Source organism: Eleginops maclovinus, chromosome 11 (genome assembly GCF_036324505.1).
Source record: "Eleginops maclovinus isolate JMC-PN-2008 ecotype Puerto Natales chromosome 11, JC_Emac_rtc_rv5, whole genome shotgun sequence".
NCBI lineage: Eukaryota > Metazoa > Chordata > Actinopteri > Perciformes > Eleginopidae > Eleginops > Eleginops maclovinus.
The window spans coordinates 9,197,377-9,222,051 of record NC_086359.1 but is presented as its reverse complement, the minus strand read 5'-3'; the positions used below and the strand labels follow the sequence as shown (position 1 = coordinate 9,222,051).

Sequence of the window (24,675 nt, the reverse complement as noted above, 5' to 3'; positions counted from 1 at the left end):
TTGGCCATCAGGGGACACAATTACACCAAAACAAGCAGGTTGTTATTTGGTTTTAATTACCCATTACATTTTAGTTTCATTCAATACAACACAATAGTTATTAAATCAGCTTTAACATTGTCAAACCTGCATTATCAATCACTTGAGTACCATAAAGAGCTCTTCTTCATATCGATTCATAAAATCAGTTTCCTTACATTTGTTTTTGTGCAAATGACCAAATAAAAGGTTAATAACAGCATGATTTTGTGACAACTATGGATTGATGGATTGATACTGTCATTTTCAGTTAGACGTACGCTGTCCAATTACGACCAGGACATTCTTGATATCAATACCATTTATTAACCCAGAAACAGTGTGTGTTTGCAAACCTGTTTGACCACACTGCCCTTGGGTTCACCTCAATACCTAAAAGGTGCCCTATTGCGCCATCTAGTGCTCACAAACAACAAAAACATTCAAACGGGCACAACAACATATAGTGTTTGTGTGTGTGTGTGTGTGTGTGTGTGTGTGTGTGTGTGTGTGTGTGTGTGTGTGTGTGTGTGTGTGTGTGTGTGTGTGTGTGTGTGTGTGCGTGTGTGTGTACAGAAGGCATCAATGATTCTGAATTGTATTAATGCTTTTATTGGCAGTGAATTTAAATCAAATTCAAAACCAGATACAGTAGATCTTGTAATCCAATATCTAAAATGCATCGGCATAACGTTCTCATACCGAGATGAATAATCCTTCATGTGGAAAAATATAAAGTTATGTGAAAGTGCAGAAAACTTCAGAAACTGGGCTCTGGAATATTTCTAAGAATTAATACCTAAACAATACTTTCCCAGACTATCGGATCATTTATCCTCAGATCTAAACAATAGAACTGGTGCAAATAAAGAATGAATATTTCCTTGACACCTACAGACATCATGTATATTGTTTATAAGTGCTCCTATTAACTCCTCCTTAAATTCTCAGCAAGCTCTATCCTGGTTTTAGACAACAGTAAATAAATATGGACACGAATTGTTTCATTTAAAATATAAGATGATGTTTGGTTAACGTGGTGTAGATTTACAATAAACAGCAGATTAAGTTTAACTGAAAAAATGCAAAAGTTGACTTTAATTAAATGTATTAAGTCAACAGATTTCCCCCCCAAATTATTTAGGTTATTTGAAAGCTACAATATTTTGTTTCTTCAACTTATTATTATAGCTTTCAACTAACCTAATAAAGTGAAATCTGTTTACATACATTCAATTAAAGTCAACGTTTCAGTTTGTTCAGCATATTCATATCCTGGTATCTGACATATAAACTTTGAATGCTTTGCACGGACATTGTGAACATTCACATTCAATTTATGTTTATATTTGTTAATTAATACAACGTACACATACTCTTTTACCGTATGACTTTAGGAGAACTATCTTTCATTGCTTTTTCCTCTACATTCCCACCCGGGATGATAAATCCTATTCCCTCACGGTCACTTGAAAGCAGTGGCGGGCTGTGCATTTCACACCTAGGCCTTCAGTGATGTCCTACACAGTCCTACCTGAATTATTCCACCTCTTAATACCATCATTATGACGCCATGGCTCTAGAAACTATACATTTAGACAGAAACGCAGTATAACCGGGCGTTGCATCACCTTAACATAGTCAAGTACAACAGAGTTATATTAATATTTCTGAAGCATTTATAATGAATACATCAGCATTTACAGTTAACTTAATTAATCAGATTATCTGACAAACCTTGACACCTGTGTCTGTCACATAACGCAGGACAAGTGCCAGCTGTGCTACATTACCCACATCTGACGTCTCGTCCACCATAACAGCGACAAAGGGTGCTTTTTTAATCTTCATTTTGATCTCTTCTCCCATCACTTCAGCAATAGCATAAATCAGGTCGTTTTGTATTTTGCCTGACGTCCCAGTAAACATGTTGTTTGTGTACAGGTGGTAATGCAAATCTGTGTTGTTCTCAGCAAGAAAAGAAAGAAGCTCCACGTAGTTTCCTCTGTTTCTGGACTCGGCGCTTTCATCGTGTCCCCTAAATGGAAGTTCCTGTTTACCCAAAAACAGGAAACAATCAATCAGTCTTTCAATATTTCCCTATTTTTGTTCACCCTTTCGTTGTGGAGCTCCGTTTCCCTGCGCACTTGTTCGTTGAGCTGTAGATCCACTCGGGTGTCCCCAAAGGTTTTCAAAAGCACCAGTGCTTCCAAGTGCCCAGCTGTGCTTTGGTGTCTCGTTGCTGCCTTGGTTAGACAACTCAAGTTTGCAAATTTAGTGTGGCTCCAAACACCAAATCGATCAGTTGCAAATACCAGGCATTCCCGGCAGTACAATTTGCAGTGCCTCTCGGAGGCTGTGAGCCAGGGGTACCGCTCGTAGTTGCCCTGCTGTGCTAGGCTCGCTAGCGTTGGAGTTGGTCGTTCCCTTTTCAAGATGTGTAGCTTTACTTGAAAAGTTCGTTTTGAAAATGGCGTTGTAATTATATCTTCTACCAAATTGATCTCTTCTCCTCCTTCAGCCATTGTGGGTTGAAAAAAATAGCTTGTAGAAATCTACACAAATTAGCTCGCTCAAGTTCTAGTTTTGCTAGCTTTGCCCATAGACTGTATGGCTCTGCCTACTGCCTAGCTCTGCCTCTCAATAGTGCGTATCCAATCAGAAGATGTGCACGTGCTAACGTTAGCGTACGCCTGCTAGCTGGCCCGTTGTCGCCACCTCGAAATCTGATTGGTTAACGCCACAGTTTTGTTTGCGTTCACTTTAAGCTACAGGCGCCCGCACTGTTGATTCTGAAGGCCTAAGGGCAGATTTCTTTGACCCTAGCAACACATTATGGCTGAAATATGATTGGATAAAAGCTCTAACATAAAGGCCAGCCCTCCAAATCTCGTTCTGAGGCTGGAAGCAGCGCAGCCAAGACGAACGCTATAAAATGAAGAGAATAGACTATGGGGAATAATTGAATACGTATTTGTGGAAAAAATATATCAAAATTTAATTTATATTCTGTTGATGTTTAGGCCAGCAGAGAAGGCCTTGCTGGCCCTGACGGCCCACCACTGCTTGAAAGTGATGAGGTAGTCTGGGTACGCTTGGTTATCATGAAACACGACGTACATTTGGGGGCAGTTCATTCTGTCCACCACGCTGTCGTAGCGGTCATGGCCGTCCTGGTCACTGACAGGTGGAGGCACCCTCATGTCGCTTTGGCCCTGAGTGTAGAGGCCGGTCAGCACTCGTGCGACGAACATGAGCTGGGAACCGTCAGCAGCTGGCTTGGAGTAGGTGGGGTGAGCAGAGTAGCTGGCTTTGACAGCAAAGTAGGTTCCTTCACCAAAAGAAGTTGCTAAAAAATAAAAGGAAATAAGGAATTGTCAATAAGCCTTTCTAACCTCTTGAATATTTACATTTTTATGGTGAGTAAAGTCTTCAAATGTCAGTCGCTGAATGACCAGAAGTATTTTCTTACCTTCCTTCCTGAAAGATCTTTTGGTGTTTACATAGACAACGCTTTCTCCCATCATCCAATAAGTACTAATAACCAACAGATAGTCCGAACTCAATAAGAGCTCCTACGCTACATAGAGTGGGACATGATGCTTTCTAAAAACGGATGCAAGAGCACTGATTAGATCTGAATAAATAAAAAGATGCTTACCGTTCTGCCCAGAAAAGCGCCGGTTGAACCCAGTTTTTATGATGGATTCACAGTTGTCCTGCGTCGTCCCGTGGTACAGGAGCTTTTCACATTCTCCACCCTGCTGTTTGTACTTATCAGAGATTTGCTTCTTCTGCGCTTCATAGGCACGCCGCAGATGGACATTTTGCAAACGCTCGATCTATCAATCAAAGAAAAAGAACCAAGACATGATATAAATAGCTCATGTGGACCCTACCCCAATGTCTAAAAAAAAGATGGTGAAATCGCCTACCTTCAGCACGGTCTTGCCGACAGTTCGTTTGAAGGCCTCCTTCACTGTCCGGTACTCTGCATGGGTAGGAAGGAGTTCAACCGTCTTTAACGTTTCACCGGCAGCCATGTTGTCCCAGTACAGCGGGAGGATGAAGTCTGAGAGAAGTTGGAGGACAAGAGAGAGAAGGTAAATGGTCTTTGCTTCCAAAACCAATGAGATATATCTACAAGGTTTACTAGCCTCCTGTCACTTTGTTTATGACGTTGTCTCATTGTTAATGTATTGACATTTCATTGTAATGAATTGACAATGACTTGGTACAGGATTTAATTCCTTAGCTCTCCAACTTCAAAATACAAAATATATACAAAATCTTTGGACAGAACGTTTTGGATTTTTTTCACTTTTCAAAACTTTTGTTCACCAGAATTGATAAAGCAGGGCTCTGTTTGTAACACCTCAAACCATCTTCTCACCTGGCAGATGCTCAAGTCGTTTCAGATTTGTCGTTTTACCACCCAAATATTTTGTTGCCTCCATCCTCGGCAGATCCACCGTCCACTTGTTGCCCAGAGCGTCCACTATCTTTTCTCCTACGTGGTTAATCTCCAGGTTGTGATTGGCTGTTTTGGGCAACCTCTCCCAGTTGCCTGTTTGTCCCAAGATGCACCAAGCCACACGGGCGTACAGATCCTTCTCCTCCCTGACTCTCGCCTGTCTTATGAGGCTGCCATGTAGAGAGGCGTTGATCATCTGCGTTACCTTGTTGACGCCGTCTTTTAGCCCGCTAACTTTTAAGGTGCCTTGGCTCAACTCGACATACAGACCCTCGGTTTCCACCAGCTGCTTCAGATCCTTCAAGTCATCTTGGGTGAGGCTTTTCAGTTCCTCCTGTTTGAAGGTTTGAGAAGAACACTGAGCCTGATACAGGTCCTTCAGCTTTGCCCTGGCACCGTCAACATCCTTTCTGGAGACACCGAGAACCTGGAAGACGGACTGCTGACTTGTAGAGCTGTTACAGACGATGCTTAGATCTGCTCCCACAGATGGAGGAGGCTGTGGTTGTTGTACCTGAGGAAACTGAGGTACAGGAACTGCAAGGCGAGGTATGTGAGACAATAATAATTAGTCACAATACCAAAAGAACAAAGCGACAGATTTCTAGGTAGGTAAATCACCTTTGTTGCTCACAGCTGTGGAAAACATTTGCATTGCTTCTTCTTTAAAGGCCAAGAAGACGTTGATCTTAATCAGGATGAGGCGGATGTTTGTGAGAAAATTAAGATGAACGGACGACGTGGCATCCTTGACCCCTTGGAGGATGGCTGCTGCCACAAGACCAGGGTCCATCCCACCAGCTCCTACACATGAATTTAATGAGTAGACCTGACACATTTCTATCCTTATATCTATAGAAGTGTTACAGAATACTCACCAGCACAGATAGCAGGTATGGCCACTGACTTGAACTGATGTGACTCACATTGTTCAACGATGCGAATCACCAGTTGTTTGATGACGATTGCATTCTTTTTTCCACTGACATGGAAAATGGCTTCGCAGGGGAACGATCCCGACTGGGATACAAAAACGTCCCTGCGACTGATTTTTGCTACACACAACAATAAACAGGAGAGCTGGGTTGAAGAAGTTGTAGGTGTGTGTTGCTTAAAAATGTCTAGCAGGTTCTTTTTTTATTTACCTGCTTTAAGCTCTGCCTCCACGTCTGGTCCAGCTACAGTTAAGATGTCCTTGCACACACCTGAAAACCGTCATTTTTAAAATCAGTGGTGGGATGTAACTTTTTAGCTACATACAGTACTTTTCTGCCTCTTAGCATCTTAGCACCTTAGTTCTCACTCACCATTCTGGAAATCCACAAAGTTGGTCGTGTTCACCACAGCATCTGTCGTCTCATTGGTGATGTCACCAAACACCAGTTGTAGTTTAACCCCGCCGCCCACTGTCATTGTGATTTCATCGAGGTCACTGGTGAGGGACCTAAAGATTGCTAAGATAAGGAACGCCCCAATATATTTAATGTTTGCCAGATTTTTTTTTGTATTGGCCATTGAATATGCTGATGACAATTGCTAAATACTTAAGTTAAGCACTTCACCTTGTCCTTCTTGGTTCAGATTTAGGCCAGGGTGCCTGTAGACATCCTCGTAGCACTGTAAATAAAAACAGCAGCATTAAACACTTGTGTCAAGAAATCACGCATTTACACATCTTAAAAAACAAGTGATCATAGTCACCTCCTCAGAGTCAGGATAGCCTGGTTTAATGAAGATCTGGATGGTGGTGAGAGACCCAGGGGACGCAGATAATCCAAACTGGCGAATGTTCTCCATCAGCACTTGAATGGCCTCTTTCGTTGGGTATTTTAAAACTGCTCCAGGGTCCAATAATCGGAAAGGCAACTGAGTTATAGCGCTGCTGTACGCAAAGGTCCAAACATGTCTTCAGGCCTTTACCAAGTGCCTGCAAAACAAAAATCAGAAACAGACAGAAATCAGAAAAGTTACCCTGCATTGCACAATACTTGCTGTGCTTGTGTTTTTAGAAGATCGGTTGTTAAAAGCAACAATAATAAGGTACAGATTTCAGTTAGCCATGTTCTTTGCTCTAATCTATGCCGTTTGAACGCAGCATGTGAAACTTGAATTTGAACTCAGCCTTTGCCCGTGTTTTTCTTTGCAACAGTATTAAATCCATAACATATTTAACTTTACCTCCACACTCGGACCTCTGACTCCATCCCATGGTGAGCACTCAATGAAGTAGAGCTTGGAGCAGCCCAGAGATGGAGGCGCATCCACTTGCAGGACTTCACCAGGAGCAACGGTACAAATCGCTGCCACTGAGTCAAACTTTGACTTGATTGCATTCCCGGCTTTTTGAATCAGACATTTTCCAATCATAGTAGAAGCGAGGTTCATGTTGAGCATGGGGACCACCATCACATTCCCCTGTGGAAACAGTGTGGAACAATATAAATGTGAGTGATTGTACTGCTGCTTTCATTAATATAATTATAGCTAAGCAAAAATGTTCAAACCTGAGCATCTATCAGACTGCCAAGCTTGATCTCCAGGCTCGTCTTCATGGCCACATTGCTACCAGTAGTTCTGCAGAGCAATCCGGGGAGCGGTCCGGGTGCCAAGCCGCTGGTTACAGGGCTGCTGATGCTTCTTGGTTTACTTGGCACACCTTGCTGTTCCTTGACTATAACCTGAAATGAGCTCTCTACCAACTCCTTGCTCACTTTACCTTCTGCTTGGAAGTACTGCTGAGCCCCTGGTCCATCCAGAATCAAAGTGTCGGATGTCAGACTAGCTAGAGCTGAGATCAGGTCCTGCTGGGCCTCTTTGACCAGGCGACAGGGACCAGAGACAACAACACAAGGGTATGGTAAAAGCGAGACTTTCAAGGTCACTTTGTCCTGCTTCATGCCAATTATTACCAAAATCTTATCAAAACAGTCAAGCAGTTCAGGATTCGGTACATTTAGAAGTTCTTGTGTCCAGACTTGGTCGATCTGGTAGTCATGCAGAACCTCTTTGAGCTTATTCACATTTTCTCTGTAGCCCACCAGATGTACTTTGGTGTTAGGAGTTCCATCGATTCCTGGCATGAAGCTGACGTCCACTCTGAGCTCTCGAGAGTTAGCCTCGTTCTTGGCTTTAAAGAGCATTTCCCTAACTCTACATAGATCTGAAGTTGCAGCTAGAGCCGCCTGCAGCGGGACATTGGCCACATCAAAATCTCTCTGCAGCGTTGCCTCGGCCTCATCTAGGGCATCAGAGGACAAACTGGACATGACCAGCTCTGACCCAACCTCTAAGGAAACAGGATTTCTTAGGCGCTGCTGGAAGCGGGCCTGGTACTTGGATACGGCACCGCTGGATTTTATAAAGAGCAACAGGGCTGGTGATAGTTTAAGTCGCTTTTCCTTTACCTTTTTATTCAGCTCCTCAAGTTTGTCGGCTCCTGATTGCACCTCCTTGTCAGGCCCCTCTAAGGTCACCATGGCGCTGCCTATGGTGACCTTAACTTCTGGGTATTGTGCGCGCATTTCTCCACTAAACACTTCTTCTACCAGCTTGAACAGCTTCTCCACAATAGGTAACTCCTTCCGGGTTGGGAGGTTCTTTTCCAGCATTGCTATTTTCGCATTCACAGTCTCAGTTTCTCCCACAACCACAGGATAACCGCCCTCTTTGTACACTTTAATATCATCTGTCACAAAGGAGAGGTCCTGCCGTAGGATTTGGGCTTTTTTCTGCTCAACCACATGATAGCAGAGGTAGCTCTCGGTGAGAGAGATGATGACTCGATCGACCTGTAACTCCCACTTCTCTGCAGCACCAAAAGCTCCTCCAGGACCCTTTTCAATATCCCCCCTTACCACCGTCTCCTCCTCATCGAAATGTAACTCTACTTGACATCCGATACATGACAGTTGTTTCTGTAAGAGTGTGTATGCTTTAACATTGTCTCTCAGGAAATACATGAGGAAAATATCTAGCTGGAATATCTTCTCAAGGCCTTTTGTGTTGACTTTTTTCAGTGTCTGAAGAAAAAGGAACATTTGAACACATTCATTAATTTAAGGTAATGTATCTGTAAATCATAATATATTATACAACTTTAATTAAGGTGCTTTTACAACAGCACTGCAATGTAGTTAACATTGTTATTGATAGATGTTGACTGATAGGAATTCCCCTCAAACCGATTTGGCAACTCATTTGACTGTGACGTATCTTTTCCCGTAAACTACAAAAAGGCTGGCGCAGAATGTTTGCATACCTTCTGTTGACTTGTAGAAGGCTGATCAAAGTTCTCTGGGCAATAACTTCGAGTCACATTTAGACATAATTCGCCAGAAGGAAGAGAAATATGATGTAACTTCCTCTGCAAAACCCTTTCCTGGTCTGTGGAAACAAAAATACCAAGGTCTCAACAACATCTGACCTCCAAACCACAACTTGCAGTATATACTACACATTACTAATCGAACTAAATAGGATTCCTTACCTTCTATTTCCTTGAAACAGATTTTATACGTGTTGCCTCCAGCCTTTTCAATCATACCACAATCACCTCCACCGGAATCCCGTCTTTTCTGAAAGTACCTCGAGACTTTCGCGATCTCTCTGTCTGTCATGTCTTTCGCCTCAAAGAACAGAGGATGTTTGAATTCATCCATTTTACCTGCGATTCTGAGCTTCAAAAGTTGTAAAAGGTGTGGTGCTTCTTACGTGCCTAGAACAACCTACAGCACTCCAGTTGTGTTACTTTCACTTTACCTCTTTTCTGTTCAGTTCCTCATGTAGACACACCCAATGACAGATTTATTATTACGTTTTTTGCGGTAAGGCAGTCATGATGATAACATTTATGAGCTTGTTTTATATGATGTTGATAAGACGAACATTTGGGTGGCTTGCTTGAAGAAAAAGGTTAGGCCTACCTGCTGATGCTGACAGTTTAGTTTGTGAGATCATAAAGACTGAAGTTAAATGAGCCATAAAAGGGCTTATCTGGTCATTACAAAAGCAACAATATGACAGCCCTACATTTATAACCCTTCAGGTGACAAAGGTTATATTTTGATTTCAATTACTGTAAGCGTTTTATAATTTCCCCATTCACATCCCCATATTTGTTTTGGGCGTACCTGAATGCACACGCCAAGTCATTTCCATCTCATTGTAAGTTAACCGTGCTCATGTTGAAATAGTGGGGATAAAGTTGATGATTGGGATGAAAAAAACGACTTGTATAGTGAAAAAATAATAGGTATTCCACCAATGATGTGGAAGAACTAGTTTTGTTTAAAGCATGTTATGTATTAGTAGATAGTTCAAATGAGAGGAAGTGAGGGCAGAGAGAGGTGGGACAATAATCTCCTGAAATCAATTATTTCTGTCGGGCTGTGTTGAGTTTTTCACACAAAGTAATACAAACCAAAGACTAAAAAAGATCTGGTGACAAACCAGCATTACCACCGCACACCCACTAGATGTCGTACTTCAACTAAACATTCTGAGCTTCCAGTCTACAAATGCAACTAAACTTTACAACCTCATGCGGTGGTTTCAACAGCCGAGTAAAATGATAATAACAAACATAACATAAGATAATACACATATTATATACTGTACACTTTTTTAAATCTCAGGACAAATGTGCTTCATGATTTTAACATCTTAGCTGAAATTTAAGCTTTGCTCGTTTTCAGGTGTATTCAGTGTCTCTACTGTGACATGTCTCCATGCTTTCTCCAAGCTCTTTATTGTTCTCATTCTGCCTGTGCCTCCTAACCCTGCAGCACCTCTTTTCACCCTCCGTCTGAAACCAGAACCCAGTCTGCTCTGATTGGTTAGCAGGTCGTTTCTGTCAACCGCTTAGAGATGTCCCGCCCCTTAGCCTATCAAGTACAATGTGTTGAGCGCTAGCCAATAGAAGGACACTAAGTTACGGAAGTGAACAAAGGTGTCCAATTGACACGTTTCAGGCAGGGGAGGTGGGTGGTTGGCGGACAACTTTGATTTGAGCCTTTGCAGAACATTTACATGCACAAAAAGTCATATAACACACTACAGGGAAGGGGAAACTCAGTTAAGCATAATAGGGCCTCTTTAGGGTTATTTTGCTTTCTAATAGTTACAAGGTCACTGCTGCAATCTAATCCTGAGAACGACGAGGTTAACAGCCTGTTTCCTGACTGTAAGGCAAACTGGGATCAAAACAGTGTTGGAAAGGTCCATCTACACTCTTCCCTTCACGAAAGGAATCTCAGTCTTCTCTACATTTAGTGCCAGTACATCCTTCCCAGATTGGGAACAGTGTTGCTTCACTGCTAAAATTGTATGTTTCCCTTGTGAGAGACTTGGATTTAAAATAAAATGATCCAAGTTATAAACAAATGAAGGTTTAAAAAGGTTCGAAAGAATTTTTCTGCCAAAGGGCGGATTTCTGAGTTTACTTTCCTTTAGTTTTGAGGCTGTGAACGATTGTCCAGCCAGATAACAAACCAAAAAACCACATAGACAATCCACATGAAAACAATGACTAATCCATAGAAAATAAAGGACCCAGGAAGAAGTCGTGAAGCTCCAGTTACCACCAAAAAGGCATAACATGCAACAGATAGCGTTCACGAATAGCAGAGGAATTGAGACTTAAAAAAGAAGAAGCTAGATGTGAACAGTTCAAAATATGAATGCTTTGCTTCCTTTATGAACAAACTTAATCATGAGTAGCGACTTTTCCGTTGAAGTGAGTCATGGGGATTGATAGTGGATTCTGAGGAACTTCTCAGGAAACAGTCCAAATCAAACTGCAAGGGTATAAAAAAGGGTTCAGAAAATATGGGTCTTGCACACTCAGAGGAGGATACACAGCACAGGGAGATTCACCAGAACAGAGGAGAGGAAATCATCTCCTTTCACTACCAATCGATGATGAACACTGCCATCCATTGCATCGTTTTCCTGGCATGCATTACCATGACCATTTGCACTTCACCGTGTAAGTGTGATCAATTATTTAAAGCATTTTAAACTTTTTGTTGTATTTCTGCATTCATTCACCTTCACTTTTGTGCTGATTTTTTTCCAGTTATTTTGCAATGCCAGTGTTTAACAACCAGAAGGACCATAAATATTGCCCTCATTGCTAATGTCAAGGACCTTCCACCTCGTCACATCTGCAAAAGGAGAGAAGTCATGTTAGTATTTACTTTAACATGAACACAATTTCAAGTGTTGATTAATGGTTTCTTTCAGTGTTGCTTTGAATTGTATCACATTAACGCTTCCTCTCTCTCCTACAGTGTTGTCCTGAAAGATAGGCAGTCGTACTGTCTCGACCCTGAAGGAGAATTCACCAAAAAACTCTTGCTAGCAATATCAAGGTAGGTTTTTCTAACTCGGTGTGCTATCATTTACCATTGTTCAACACAGCTTGAAGTGATATTTATGTAATTGGAAAAGAAAAAGCTTTCGTACATAAAGAGAAATCAGGGGGGTTATTGTTATTGCTCTGTAAATCAGGACTTTGTCACCGTCTGTGTATATTGAAGACAAAGCAGTTGCATGTAATTACACTTGGATTACTTAATTTTTCAGACAAGCATGGGGGTCCATGAGATAATTAAATGACTTCTGCAGAAGAAAATCTACATTTGATTATAAGGGGGTCTGAAGTACTTTCTTAAAAGGATATTAATACAGCGTTGAATGAAGTCACATATCTTAAATACACACCTTCAACCTGGAAGTAGACGTTTGTTCATGTTGATGTGTAACTAGGCATAAAGTCTTTTTTTAAGTCTTACATTTTCTAATTGAACATGATGTGTTTTCTTTACAGGCAGAAAGAAAAAACGGCTAATATGAGGAGCAAAACAACTCTACCAACAATCCAACAATACCTCGCCACCAGCCCCTAAACAACCACAACATCAACCCCAGCATGAGTAGCACCAACATGGTCATACTGCAAATGTGCCTATCACCAATGCAATGAAACCAATTTGTAAAAAGACCTGCACTGCACACTTTCTTGATAAACCTTCAGGTTGTAGTTGCATCTGTTTAATACTTGTGCTCGATGTGACTGAGGCGTTTTTACATCCTAATGTGAGGTTTAGTAAGGACGTTTTAAAATAATGGTACACTATGTGCACTGTTGTTTTGGTTCATTTTTTAGACCTTTGTTTTATTGTGAAATGTATGTTGTATATAATGCAATAATAATGTACACTACTGTCATGTGATGCTATTGATGAAATACTGTAAAACTTAATAAGTAATAAAAAATACATCAACGTACATTTTGAAAACACTTTTTGTTCTGTGTCGGTCCGTCTGTCGGGGTTTAGAGTCAAATGCAGACAACAGTTCAACAGAAACATAGCTTTTATTCAGGTAGCAAAGGGCAAGGCTAGGCGAAACTAAATCAACACAACTCTATATTACCCGCTTCCACATAAGACACAGAGACCGGAAGTAGAAACAGACAGGGGGGGTGAAGAATTTGGTCTCTGGAACTCCACATTGAAATCACAGTTATCTAAAGTAAGCAATATAATAGTATTTACGTTGTTCAGGTGGATATTCCCACTAAAAGGGTTTTTTTTTTGTTTACAATTTTGCCAAGTCATACTGTAATACATGGCTGTATTTCTGACAGTCATGTGTTCTTGAGGCTTTGCATGATGACCCACTGTTATCCCACATTACTGACCCCAATGTCTGATAAAGACACATGCCTTCAATCATGAGGGAGCAATATTTCTCAAGGCTGTAAGTGCTTTGTCAGCCAAATATGATTGTGGTTGTTATGTTTGCCACCATTGCACTTACTGAACTTTGATGAACAGAAACAGGAAGGAACGTTCGGACAAATAAACTCAGAGAAATAGACTTCAAACAAAACTCTATATTATATTTTCAATGTCAATGAATCTGTATAGCCTCAAACCTCCTCTATTGAACCAGTGTAGATGTTGGTTAATGCTGTACAAGTGTTTCTTCTGACTAGTTTATATATTATCAAATTAATATCTATTTCCCAGATGAGTGTTTTTGAAACTGCATAGCTTGTAAAAAGCTCTCCTTAAGACAAATTAAGACAAATACCAGGTGATAGTTGAATTATTGTGAATTGAATTGAAATGGCACCCGAGTGCGAAAGTGAAATGAATGAAGTGTTCATGTTTTTAGTGCTGTTTACAGGGTGGCAACATTTGGGGAATTTTCAAACAGTACAAAAATAATATGTATAAAACAAGAACTCCTCGAAACGACTTAACTAGTCACTATAATGTATTCTGAGTTATTTTCCTGGCTTTGATAAATGTTAGTCAAATATTCTCTCGCTTGTTTGATCATTTTTGTTCCTGACCAAATCTAAAGGAAATGCCTGCGTCTTTAAAGGCCAAACGCTCAACTCTGTTCATCAGCTGGTCTGTATCTGTATCTCACTGCCATTACCTGTGGCCTGGTTACGTACAGAGACCTTCCCAAGCTATTTTGCTGAAAACAATGTTGACTTGAGACGCAACAGTGAACCAAAACTGTAAAATTGAGCCTTAAAACCAAAACAACAAGCTGAAAGAAGCAAAAACGCTCAAAGGAGCAGAAGGAAACAGCTGAATTGGGTGATAATTCTCTGTAAATTTGCCATGAGTGACCCATTTCACATGACATAAAGTCATTTAATCCACTTGATAACACAGAACAAAATTCTGCAAACATATTGACAACAGTGCAAGAAGTAACCCTGAAATACTCTTTCACATAGTGACTCTATTGTGCTGTACATAAAGGGTCAGAACAAGCCCAGAGGAACAAAAAACAACAAGTAGCAGCTGCGGGTCAAACCGTGATATGCATACAGTAATTTATGTGTTTATTATTGTATCATTTCATCTTTGAGCCCGAGGGAAAATCCAGGGTTGCGATAAGACAAGCAGAAGAGCCATGAAGCCGTTCAGACAGACAAACTCCGTCTGGATCTGCAAACCACGAACTCACCTTCAACTGGGCCTCTTGTCTGTCCCTGAACTCACCATCCCATGACTGCCTTCTGCTGCACATGTGAATGCACCAAAGTGAAACCAACGTGCGCAAACACACACACACACGATTTGGGTTTTTTCTTAATTTCCCACGTCTTGTGCTTTTATGAAGCACATGATCGTCTTGTTGGAGAAGGGTGTATATATACATGTTCTCTGGCAGCGGTATGATACCAGTCTGAGTTGACAACAAGTCGCTGCATAAACAAGATGAAGCTCTGCATCCTGCTTGCGTTTGGGTCCCTGATTGTCCTTGCTTACGGTAAGAGCACAACTACTTTGACTTCGTATTGCTGTGTTTAAATAAACTACTAAAGCTCGGGATTTTAGAATGACGGGTGTACTGCAGATACAGACGTGTTGCTTGCAGAATACTGACGCTATTAAACACCATGTAAAAGCCATTACCTATTAGATCATTTTAGCAGTGAGTCAGTGGAACTGCTGGAGCAACAATTAGCTTACCTGTATCCTAAATGTTCCCTTGAGAAACATAGCTAAAGGTCCACATTGTATTGCAATACACTAAAACATAAAATAACCAAAGCTGTGTTTTTGCAGGTAAATTAATTGTTGATCACTTTTTGCAGCATTTAAGATTTCCTTTGACATTTTTTCTAGCTATTGGAGTCTGTTCTTTTTTCTGTAGTATAACTATCAACTTGCAGAGGCTTTAAACTTGGTTGTTTTATCGTTCCATTATAATATACATGTTGTGATCTGAAAAGCCTGTGTTGGCCAAAGTGTCAAATGTCACTCTAGTAAAATTAAATAATAAGTATCAGCTAGATGTTCTTGAAGTATTAAAAGTAATGGTTCACATTTAGCATAAAAATGATCAAGGGGGAACTCAATTTCTTTACTGTGTTATCTATCCAAACCAGTGGCGGTGGTAGACCGATTTTACTTGGGGGGCCATTCTGGGGCCAGTTTTTTTTATGAGAGGGTCACATACAGTATATGCGGGACATATGAGACGAAAGACAGTGTTCAACATGTTTTGTTTTGTATAAAGTCATAGCAAACAGAATTTGTGTCAGTAGCTAAAATGTTATTAAATACATTTTGAAAAACAAACTGCGGTCGAGTTCACTTCGGCTCAAATTGTGTTATCATTACAAACGCTTCTTTTGGAGAGGAGGGTAAAGGCGGGACAAAGGTCATTGTTACAGGGGCGCTGGCCACCGTTGGAGAACCGTCCATGATCCAAATGTCTCATATTTATTGACATGATATTATTATATCAATTTTAAATATATCAATATGCCTCCAATTTAAAGTCGAGAGTACAATATTTGCCTCTGACATATAGTGTCTGCTTTTTTAGCTTTTTAAAATGCATTCAAGAACTCGACTGGTGTTCACCTTGATGAACCCAATTGTGTAACCCAGAAAACTTTTACATCATGACTTGGAGAATATATGATGTAGTGAACAGGAAGATGACTAAAGGAAAAAATGTGGAAGTATTCCTTGTAGCAACCCAGCAGCAGTGTGTAGTGATGAAAGCCTTTAGAGTGTGGACCTGTCAGCATTTCATTTCTTGGACTATGCAAACATCAATGTGACCTCTGGCGAATTCTGACAAATTCTCAGCAAAACAAAAAAGGTCATCAGACGTGGGATTTACGTATTTCAATATGCTAGGATCACTGGATATTTTGCAATAGGCTACTGACAGGATTTCTCAACTGCTAACCTGATATTTCAACAAACAAAACAAGAGATAATTAAACAAAAAATCGGGTCAAAGGTCATTGTTACAGGGGCACTGGCCACCGTTGGAGAACCGTCCATGATCCAAATGTCTCATATTTATTGACATGATATTTTTATATCAATTTTAAATATATCAATATGCCTCCAATTTAAAGTCGAGAGTACAATATTTGCCTCTGACATATAGTGTCTGCTTTTTTAGCTTTTTAAAATGCATTCAAGAACTCGACTGGTGTTCACCTTGATGAACCCAATTGTGTAACCCAGCAAACTTTTACATCATGACTTGGAGAATGTACGATGTAGTGAACAGGAAGATGACTAAAGGAAAAAATGTGGAAGTATTCCTTGTAGCAACCCAGCAGCAGTGTGTAGTGATGAAAGCCTTTAGAGTGTGGACCTGTCAGCATTTCATTTCTTGGACTATGCAAACATCAATGTGACCTCTGGCGAATTCTGACAAATTCTCAGCAAAACAAAAAAGGTCATCAGACGTGGGATTTACGTATTTCAATATGCTAGGATCACTGGATATTTTGCAATAGGCTACTGACAGGATTTCTCAACCGCTAACCTGATATTTCAACAAACAAAACAAGAGATAATTAAACAAAAAATCTAATTACTAAAAGCCTCAAAACACTTTAGGTCATCTCCCTGTTCTGACACTTTATCGAAATGCTGTAAAACCTGACTAAATGTCTTTTGATGACAGGAATGCCGCCGATCGGCAGAGATTACAACACTCGCTGCCGGTGCGTTCAGGTGGAGTCGAGAATCATCCCGCCGAACAAACTGAGGAGCATCAAGCTGGTCCCTGAAGGGCCCCACTGCCCCGACATAGAAGTCATGTAAGTGCCTTCATGTTGAGGAATGTTTAATAAAGTCTCTTTTTTTAATTTTCTCTTATTTATTTAACAGATTCCTAATTTCTATCTGTATTATTACCCTGGTGATTGTTTGGCAAATGTGTACACTTATTGAATGCTCATCATGGTACCAATGAAGAGTCCTAATAACGGTCAAGGTAAAGGTAAGGTAAGGTAAAACAAGTGTAGTGGTGTAAACTCATCCTCATGCCATTTGTGTTACGTATTTTTCTAATGAACTGAGATCATTTTGTAGGCATCAACATTTACATAGGACAGCAGAAACTCTTGCAGGCAGTCGACTTTTGGAAACACAATCTCTGTGTTTCTAAAAAAAACCTGGTTATGACTTGATTATCTTTGGACAGAGCTGGACTGGTGAGCGGAGACAAAGTGTGCCTGAACCCCCGGGCTTCCTGGGTGAAGAAGCTCATCCACTTTGTTCTTGAAAAACAACTTCATCAGGGAGGACAATCCCCTCTTAACATTCAAGCATAATCTCCTTATAAGGACCAGAAAGAATGTGCAATAAAATCTGTCAGAAAGAAGTGTCTGTCTGCAACGATGAGCCTTGCTGTTGTACCTGTTTAATTCATATTAAACAGTTTGTTTAGCTTATTTATAGTGTTAGTGTTGGCTGAATGCTCTTTTTGGCTCAAGGGATTACAGGAAGTGTGTAAATAGCACTGTTTGTCTAAGCATTACTAACAAGTAAGTAAGGAATGTGCGCATGATGTTGAATTTGTTAGTGTGAATGAGTATAAACTGTTCCTCTTTATATAACTTTTGGTTGTATGTCGGATGCAGACACTATGTAGCATTTAATATGTAATATTCATAACATGTGACATCCTTTTCTTTACTTTGTGAAGCAAAAATCACTTGCTCTGTTAAACCCCTTTTCCCAATGTTGGCGCTGTAGTGTCCAATTTGAGCAAACAAATAAAGGTTTAAAAAGTAAAATGTCTCCTGCCTTGCGTTTAATGTGAAATATGAAATCTCCAGATGAGAATTTTGCTCAAATGAAACAGCCCTCAGATATGAAACTCTGTTGGCAACTGGCTGGGGCACCTGCACCGTACGCCGGTGACCCAGGTTCGATTCCCGACCCGTGGTCCTTTCCGGATCCCACCCCGACTCTCTCTCCCACTTTCCTGTCACTCTCCACTTTCCTATCCGATTAAAGGCAAAAAGCCCCCAAAACATATCTTTAAAAAAGACAAAAGACATGAAACTCTGTTGGTTGATTTCCCATTGTCTATTAATGTGTCATTAAATACTTAGTTTCTGTCTGACATGTTCCCACAGCTTTTGGTGTTATCTTTAAGTGTTACGTTTCTACCAGGGAACTTCTCATACTCCTCCGCACTCTGCTTTAAAAAGGGAGAAGGGTTGACACCTTCAGGGCCCTCAGGAATTTTTTTTTTATGGGTATTTACAATCAACCGCATTTCTCTATCAATGCCTAAAACTTAGAAAATAAAATAAAGCATGTGCAAAAAAAGGATCCCTGATATCAAACTTTCTGGAACAACAGCAGCGATTGTTTGTCAGCAAAGCGGTCTCAACACAACAATGCTGTCTTCGATGGAAGTTACTTTCCAAACCATCACACTTTTGCAACTAGATTGAAACACAAGCCAAAACAAAGTCAGTGAAAAAAAAGTGTAATCCGAGCTAAATACATGCTCCACATAAACTGCACATCTTTAAATAACGATTTGATTTCATCTTAAAGAGGCCCTGTTAGGCTTTTCTGTTTTCTGTTGTGTGTTATATAGGATTGAGTGCATGTAAATGGTCTGCAAAGGCTAAAATCCCAAAAGTTACCTCCGGAGGGGGTTTGATTTAACCATACTTTCCCCATTTTGTCTTCATTGGTGAACATTCAACAATAAAATTAGAAATGTGAAGCACATCAAAGCATTCAGGAGGTTTTCTGGCAACATTGCTGTGAAAATAAGTTCAATCTTACGCAAAAAAATAAACCATATAATTTATTTAGAACATAAAACAAACACTCGGTTTAATATGCCAGCCCTTGATGAACTCACCCCTTTTTATTATCAGGAAATCAGATATTTATAAAACAAGAGAAACAGGAACAGACACATTAAACTGACATGAATCCAGTGTTATGAGCAAAGAATTGACAGAAAAAAAGAGGAAAGTTTTCTGGGAAGCCTGAAAAGAGTATCAACTTTCAAGCTGCTTTCAGAAAACATACAAAATAAGGAATAACAATAGTCATACATCTTACAATTGACAATCTTTTGAGTATGAATGCCAAAAACAAAAGCTGCCTCTTAAATAACTTCACTGACAACAGTTCTGAAATTGCTTAAAGCTAAACAAATTTAAATCTCAGACAGCTGGTTTGCCTTAAATGAAGTTGGAGGGAAAGTGCATGTCAAATAAAACCCTTACTGTCAATAAAATCAACACAAAAGCATCAGTATTTAGGTACATAAAACTGAATAAATAAATACATTTTTAAAGACGCAATTTCTGAATTGCAGACAATTACTTTACTTTTTAAACGTAAGGAATGTGTCTATTTTTTTAAGAAACCTAAAATCTCCTGAGAAAGTTTGAAAATAAAAAGGTCCTTAAATTCCTGAAGTCAGAGAACATTGATTAGCTCTAGGATCATTCAATGTTTCAATGTAAACATCACTGTGCTGCTCTATAACCAGGCACTTATACAGTGTATCGACTCCCCTCAGGTATTAATATAATCACATGTTAGGTGTGTGATGCAGCGACAGAAAGTGGTGCGACAACATAACCTTTCCCCTGGGGGAACCATGCCTGCAGGGCTTCTGTCCAGCTGCCGGTGTGGCAGAACGTCAACAGGATGTCAAACACTGTGGACACAAAGAGGGCAAATCCTTCAAAAACAAACGTGAAGCATTGTATCGCAAAGAAGTGGAATTACTCACCTTGGTTAACAGCGAGGATCTTTGAGTGGAAGTTCTTGGCGTTGTCTTTCTTCACCATGTACTCATCTATTGGAAGCCTCGCCGTGGGCACGCTCAGTTCCCTCGCCCTCGAGAAGCTCAACTTCTAGAGAGTAGAACACAGACTAAATATCACATGAGCATTAACATAAATCTCAATAATAATAAAAGATAAATATTCTTTAAAATGTTCCAAAAGGACAGTAGCAGGGAACATGTAGCACTACAGTAGGCTGATCTGAACAGGTGGGTTTCAGGAAGGACGTGAACATGATGATTGTGTCAGACTGTCGGATGTGTGGCGAGGGGTATTTTGTAATATTCTTGCATTTCTCACTAAAGTGATTCACTTTTATTTGACCAGAACAAAACCAATCTGAAACAAGGTTGGTAATTGATGTTAAACATATAAATGATATACTGGTTTGAAACCAAACTATAGTGTAAGTTGTTGGCAGTCTTACTTTCTGGATGCTTTCATCCACAAGGCCACCGAGGACGTACACCTTGTCAGCGTCCACTGTTTTCAAAGCTGGAATTAAAAGATATATATTTAAAATTGTATCGAAGAAAAGAAAATGACACTAAGTGCTTATAGTTCTATGAATAGTAGTAGTAGTGTTTCTCGTGACTTCTTATATCATATAGTCTGTTATATTTGATTTGTATTTATTTGAGTCATTCTGTAAGGGAACAACTGTCACGAAAACCCATTTTTCCTCGGATTAAGTATTTCTGATTCAGTGACGGCCACATGGTCCGAAGGCGTCCTCTGCTGGCCTCAAAATGCATTTCAACTATAATCTTTTCATGCTCATGTATAAAAGTGCATTTCCTCCATTGAGACGAATCCTTCAAACCTTCTTCAGCGTCTGGGGTGAGGTAGACCACATTTTCTGGAGGAAAAAGATCCAGAAAGCTTTCTTCTGTTATGTCCATCTGAAATAAAGGTACAAAGGGAATAAAACATTAAAGACTCTCTCCCTAGACACTCAGTATTAGTAAATACACTAAGTATTCCTGCTCCAGATTCTGTACCCTCTTATATATTCAGTTTTAAGATAAAGCAACACATATCACGGTATATTCCTGCAGGTTTCTGCTATATCTTTCCCTAGGAGTTTGTACAGGGATGGCCATACTCACTATGTAGTTGTGGAAGCCTGCGTTCTTTCTCAGGCATTCCCTGTAGAGACAGCTGTCCTCTCTCAGGTCTGTCAGCAGGAGGTGAAACGGTCGAGTGGCCTTCTTGTTCGACCCGTACAGCCTTCTTAACTGGCCAGCCAGTCGACTTAACTCCTGAAATCACACACATACACAAATAGGATACGTGAAATAATGCAGACGGGGGAACAAATGTGTTTTAAATACCATTATTTGGAAGGTAACCGGCTGTTTTGTACTTAAAAAGAGACTGTTTGACAGTAAATGATGCTGGTTTCAGGCACTTACCTTGTCAGACATGCTGTCACTCATGCTCAGGTCCACACACAGTTTGAGCCCTATGCTCTGAGCCTCAGCTAAACGCTCTTTGGTGATGGCTTTCATGACTCGTTTGGAAAACTGAGGACTATCTGGGCTAGCACCTGCATGTCAAAACACACAGGAAAGACTATCCAGGACTTCCAGCTCCAATCTCGATGCAAAAGCAAAGTAATGTCTGATTGGCTTCACTTTGTCTTTACCTGACTGCTTCTCACGGTTGAGCTTCTTTCGCTGCTTCTCTTCTTTCCTCTTGCTTTTCTTCGCTGCCATGTGCCTCTCCCAGTGTTGCTGCTTCCTCGACACATTTCTCTGTTCAATCAACAGAAACACAACATTAACAGTGCAGAATAGCTCTACATGTCTAAAATATTCTTTTTGCATTAGAATTCAAGACCCATATATGATACGTAAATATATATAATGAACAAACACATACAAAATTTCAATAAATACAGTAAGGATCGATTATATAGAAATATAACAAAATAAACAAATGAACACTGCTGCTAATCATGTATGCAAATATTTATCCCACCATAGAATCAACATAAAGCAAAGTAAAGACTTTCTTCTTGAAATAAGTAGCCAAGTCAGTAAAGCTGCTACCCTGGAAACCAAAGCAAGCTTGAATAGGTTTTAAAGTGGTGTTTATTAAAAATTAAGGTAACTTACTGAAGACTGTGCAGCCTCCCTCCCTGGCCTGTCTCCCACATCAGTCTCCACGTCTATGAGCAGCAGATCCATCACCTCTGAAACTCCATTCAGCTGCATCTCATACACATCTGAGCCAATGTGTGCCATGTCAGTCTAATGACTCACAATGCATCCCTTAAACAACCTCATTGTTTTATGCTGTGAATGCAACACTTGTCTGGGCATTTGTGTCCAACTGTGAATTATTTGATTTGGTTTATTTTTTTCCAGACACCAACTGCATGACAAATTACAACATGCCTAAGCTTAAAAGGATGTCGCTTGCGGCTCATGTTGATGACGTCAGAGAAAACAACGTGGGCGGGGGGGATGCAAACAGCACAGTGCCAGTACCAGTGGTAGTTTACGTTTCCCTATGCATGCCAGAAGATGGCAGCATAATACCTATAGACTTCCAATTGACTTTAATCAATACATGCTCAGATACCAACATTTTTGGAGATAACGCCAACTAATCAAGCCACCAGTCAGATCAGTAAAAGCACACATTTTTCTTATTATTTAATCAGACTTTTCCAAACTTTGTCTGACAAACTAAGTAGTGAAACTGTGAACGTTCTTCCTGTCCTGATTAAGAACACGCAAATTGGCGCTATTTCTGCGAGGAACACTTAACTGTGAACACCTTACATAGGGTGAGTAAATTAACTTGTTTATAATTGTATTGTGTTGGTAAATATAGCCAAATAAATATAAATGTGGAGTTTATTTAAATCCGAGAAGTAACTTGTAAGAAATAATAATCAATGTTAGGTGTAACTACAACACTGTCTTATTCTGAAAACCCTTTTTCTTTGAAACTGTTTATTTTGTAACCGGATGTTTGTTTTAGCCTCAGATAGCTAATATTGTATTGTATATATGCGTAGAGGGAGAAGGACGCGTGGAGTTACATACTAAACACACCGCCTCTACCTCTCACTCATTGATGCTGCAATAATACTATTACGTGTTTAATACCTGATAAACCTCAGAAGGATTGCATAATAGCATATCGTAGGTAGAAGCTTTATGACTACACTAAGAAAATCGCGACAGTGACGTCATAGGAGGACCCACCCCCCTACGACGTCAGCCAATAGAAGTCCGGAAAACCCCATGTGACGACAAGGGGCCAATAGGACTCAGCCCCCCACTACCAACCAATGACCGGAGCTCGTCTTATTTTGAAATTGTTTATTTTTATGACCGGAAAGGGATCGTACCATGAATTGTGTTTGTATTGTAAAATCAATCTCTTTTGTTCCCGACCGCCAGACAGCAACTACGATGAGCTCCACTCATTCAGTGGCCTGTGGACGCGTGTTCCGGTATATGAGCCACAGGTGTGAAACTTTTGTTAAACCTACTGCTACATCCTTTTATTAAATACTCCTTTTAAAACTTATATGAGGAGCTTCACTTTGTTTTCTTTTCAATCTACTCCTGGACTTCGAATAAAAGAACATTTCCTACAAACTTTAGTTGGGATAGTCAAATAAATTCAAGACGTTCAGACAGATGCGCAGTAAATGTCCTTAGATGCTAACTGTTAGCTATTTAGCTAATGATATTTAAGCTAGGCTAACCTAGCCCTGGCCGTTAATGCTATGTGCGAACCAAAACACATGTAGGCCTATGATGCAAATATAAAAACACACAAAAAATGAAAAGCCAATTATATAAGTTTCTGCACATAGGTAAATGGAAATGACCATTTACTGTGCCTTGTGTCAGAAAAAACATTTTAGTGTAAACTAGGCTCATTGACCATAAAAGCTTTTGACTTTTGTTTACATTTATTTACACTATTTTTAAATATATATGTATAATATTGCATGAATAATACTGCTATTACAATCAGTTATAATGTTTTATAACACTCGTAGTTATTTAAACATATTGAACATTTCAGTTGTATTTCATCAAGCGTTTCCTCTTACCGCAAACCGGAACACTCGTGTACTCTCGTTTGAAGTCGGAAGCCTAAAGGTGGTGCACACTTGTACTCTTGCTAAACCAGCTGTAGCGTACGTGAAAGTTGACTTTTATCGTCTCTATGTGTGACATTATATCTGTATTAGATTATTTAACAGAGTTTTAAACCAGCATTCAGCCAATGTACATATAATGAGGATTGTTTCAAAGTTCGGCTCTTAAAACAGTGATTTTGACGCTATTGTTGTTAGCATTTGAAGCTACCACGTTACCATGCAGCATCACAGCAGCCAATGAGAGACACTCAGAGGAGAAATATACTACCAGACAGCATTGTGGGTACTCTCTAAAAATATATTTGATAGATTATTGAGCAGTTAATAAGGTTTTATTCAGGGAACCGTTGTCATGTATATGTTGTTGTTTTTATGGCCAGTATAACTTTGTTAAATGTATATTTTGTGTCAAATATTGTCATT

At 40.0% G+C, this 24,675-nt stretch overlaps 3 protein-coding genes across 8 annotated transcripts; 1 reads left to right on the top strand and 2 right to left on the bottom strand.

Moving 5' to 3' along the window:
- Window positions 1-35: 35 nt before the first annotated feature.
- Window positions 36-9,253, bottom strand: LOC134872783 (protein mono-ADP-ribosyltransferase PARP15-like). Of its 3 annotated transcripts, XM_063896217.1 has the most exons (12): window positions 6,671-6,900; window positions 6,194-6,419; window positions 6,055-6,109; window positions 5,800-5,946; window positions 5,638-5,697; window positions 5,371-5,547; window positions 5,114-5,296; window positions 4,412-5,029; window positions 3,954-4,090; window positions 3,680-3,860; window positions 3,092-3,367; window positions 36-1,494 (listed from the first exon to the last, which is right to left on the bottom strand). In XM_063896217.1, the coding sequence occupies exons 2-12, from the start codon at window positions 6,287-6,289 to the stop codon at window positions 1,484-1,486; spliced, it is 1,941 nt and encodes a 646-aa protein (XP_063752287.1). In that variant the 5' UTR covers window positions 6,290-6,419; window positions 6,671-6,900; the 3' UTR covers window positions 36-1,483. The 3 variants fall into 3 exon arrangements, 2 of the variants coding, with proteins under 2 accessions (XP_063752287.1, XP_063752286.1); XM_063896216.1 differs by lacking the exon at window positions 36-1,494 and having other exon boundaries at window positions 1,501-3,367; XR_010166857.1 differs by lacking the exons at window positions 36-1,494; window positions 3,092-3,367; window positions 3,680-3,860; ... (3 more) ...; window positions 5,371-5,547; window positions 5,638-5,697 and adding exons at window positions 6,997-8,511; window positions 8,751-8,875; window positions 8,979-9,253 and having other exon boundaries at window positions 5,797-5,946; window positions 6,671-6,907.
- A 5,334-nt stretch (window positions 9,254-14,587) lies between these two features.
- Window positions 14,588-18,083, top strand: cxcl19 (chemokine (C-X-C motif) ligand 19). The gene is made up of 3 exons (XM_063894312.1): window positions 14,588-14,794; window positions 16,967-17,102; window positions 17,489-18,083. The coding sequence occupies exons 1-3, from the start codon at window positions 14,743-14,745 to the stop codon at window positions 17,616-17,618; spliced, it is 318 nt and encodes a 105-aa protein (XP_063750382.1). The 5' UTR covers window positions 14,588-14,742; the 3' UTR covers window positions 17,619-18,083.
- Window positions 18,084-19,159: 1,076 nt separating this feature from the next.
- On the bottom strand, window positions 19,160-24,415 carry trmt10b (tRNA methyltransferase 10B). Of its 4 annotated transcripts, XM_063895706.1 has the most exons (9): window positions 24,202-24,415; window positions 22,238-22,347; window positions 21,766-21,874; window positions 21,533-21,666; window positions 21,227-21,379; window positions 20,941-21,019; window positions 20,545-20,612; window positions 20,063-20,186; window positions 19,160-20,011 (listed from the first exon to the last, which is right to left on the bottom strand). In XM_063895706.1, the coding sequence occupies exons 2-9, from the start codon at window positions 22,334-22,336 to the stop codon at window positions 19,866-19,868; spliced, it is 912 nt and encodes a 303-aa protein (XP_063751776.1). In that variant the 5' UTR covers window positions 22,337-22,347; window positions 24,202-24,415; the 3' UTR covers window positions 19,160-19,865. The 4 variants fall into 4 exon arrangements, with proteins under 4 accessions (XP_063751776.1, XP_063751773.1, XP_063751775.1 ...); XM_063895703.1 differs by lacking the exon at window positions 24,202-24,415 and having other exon boundaries at window positions 22,238-22,537; XM_063895705.1 differs by lacking the exon at window positions 24,202-24,415 and having other exon boundaries at window positions 19,160-19,987; window positions 22,238-22,537.
- Between the last annotated feature and the right edge of the window lie 260 nt (window positions 24,416-24,675).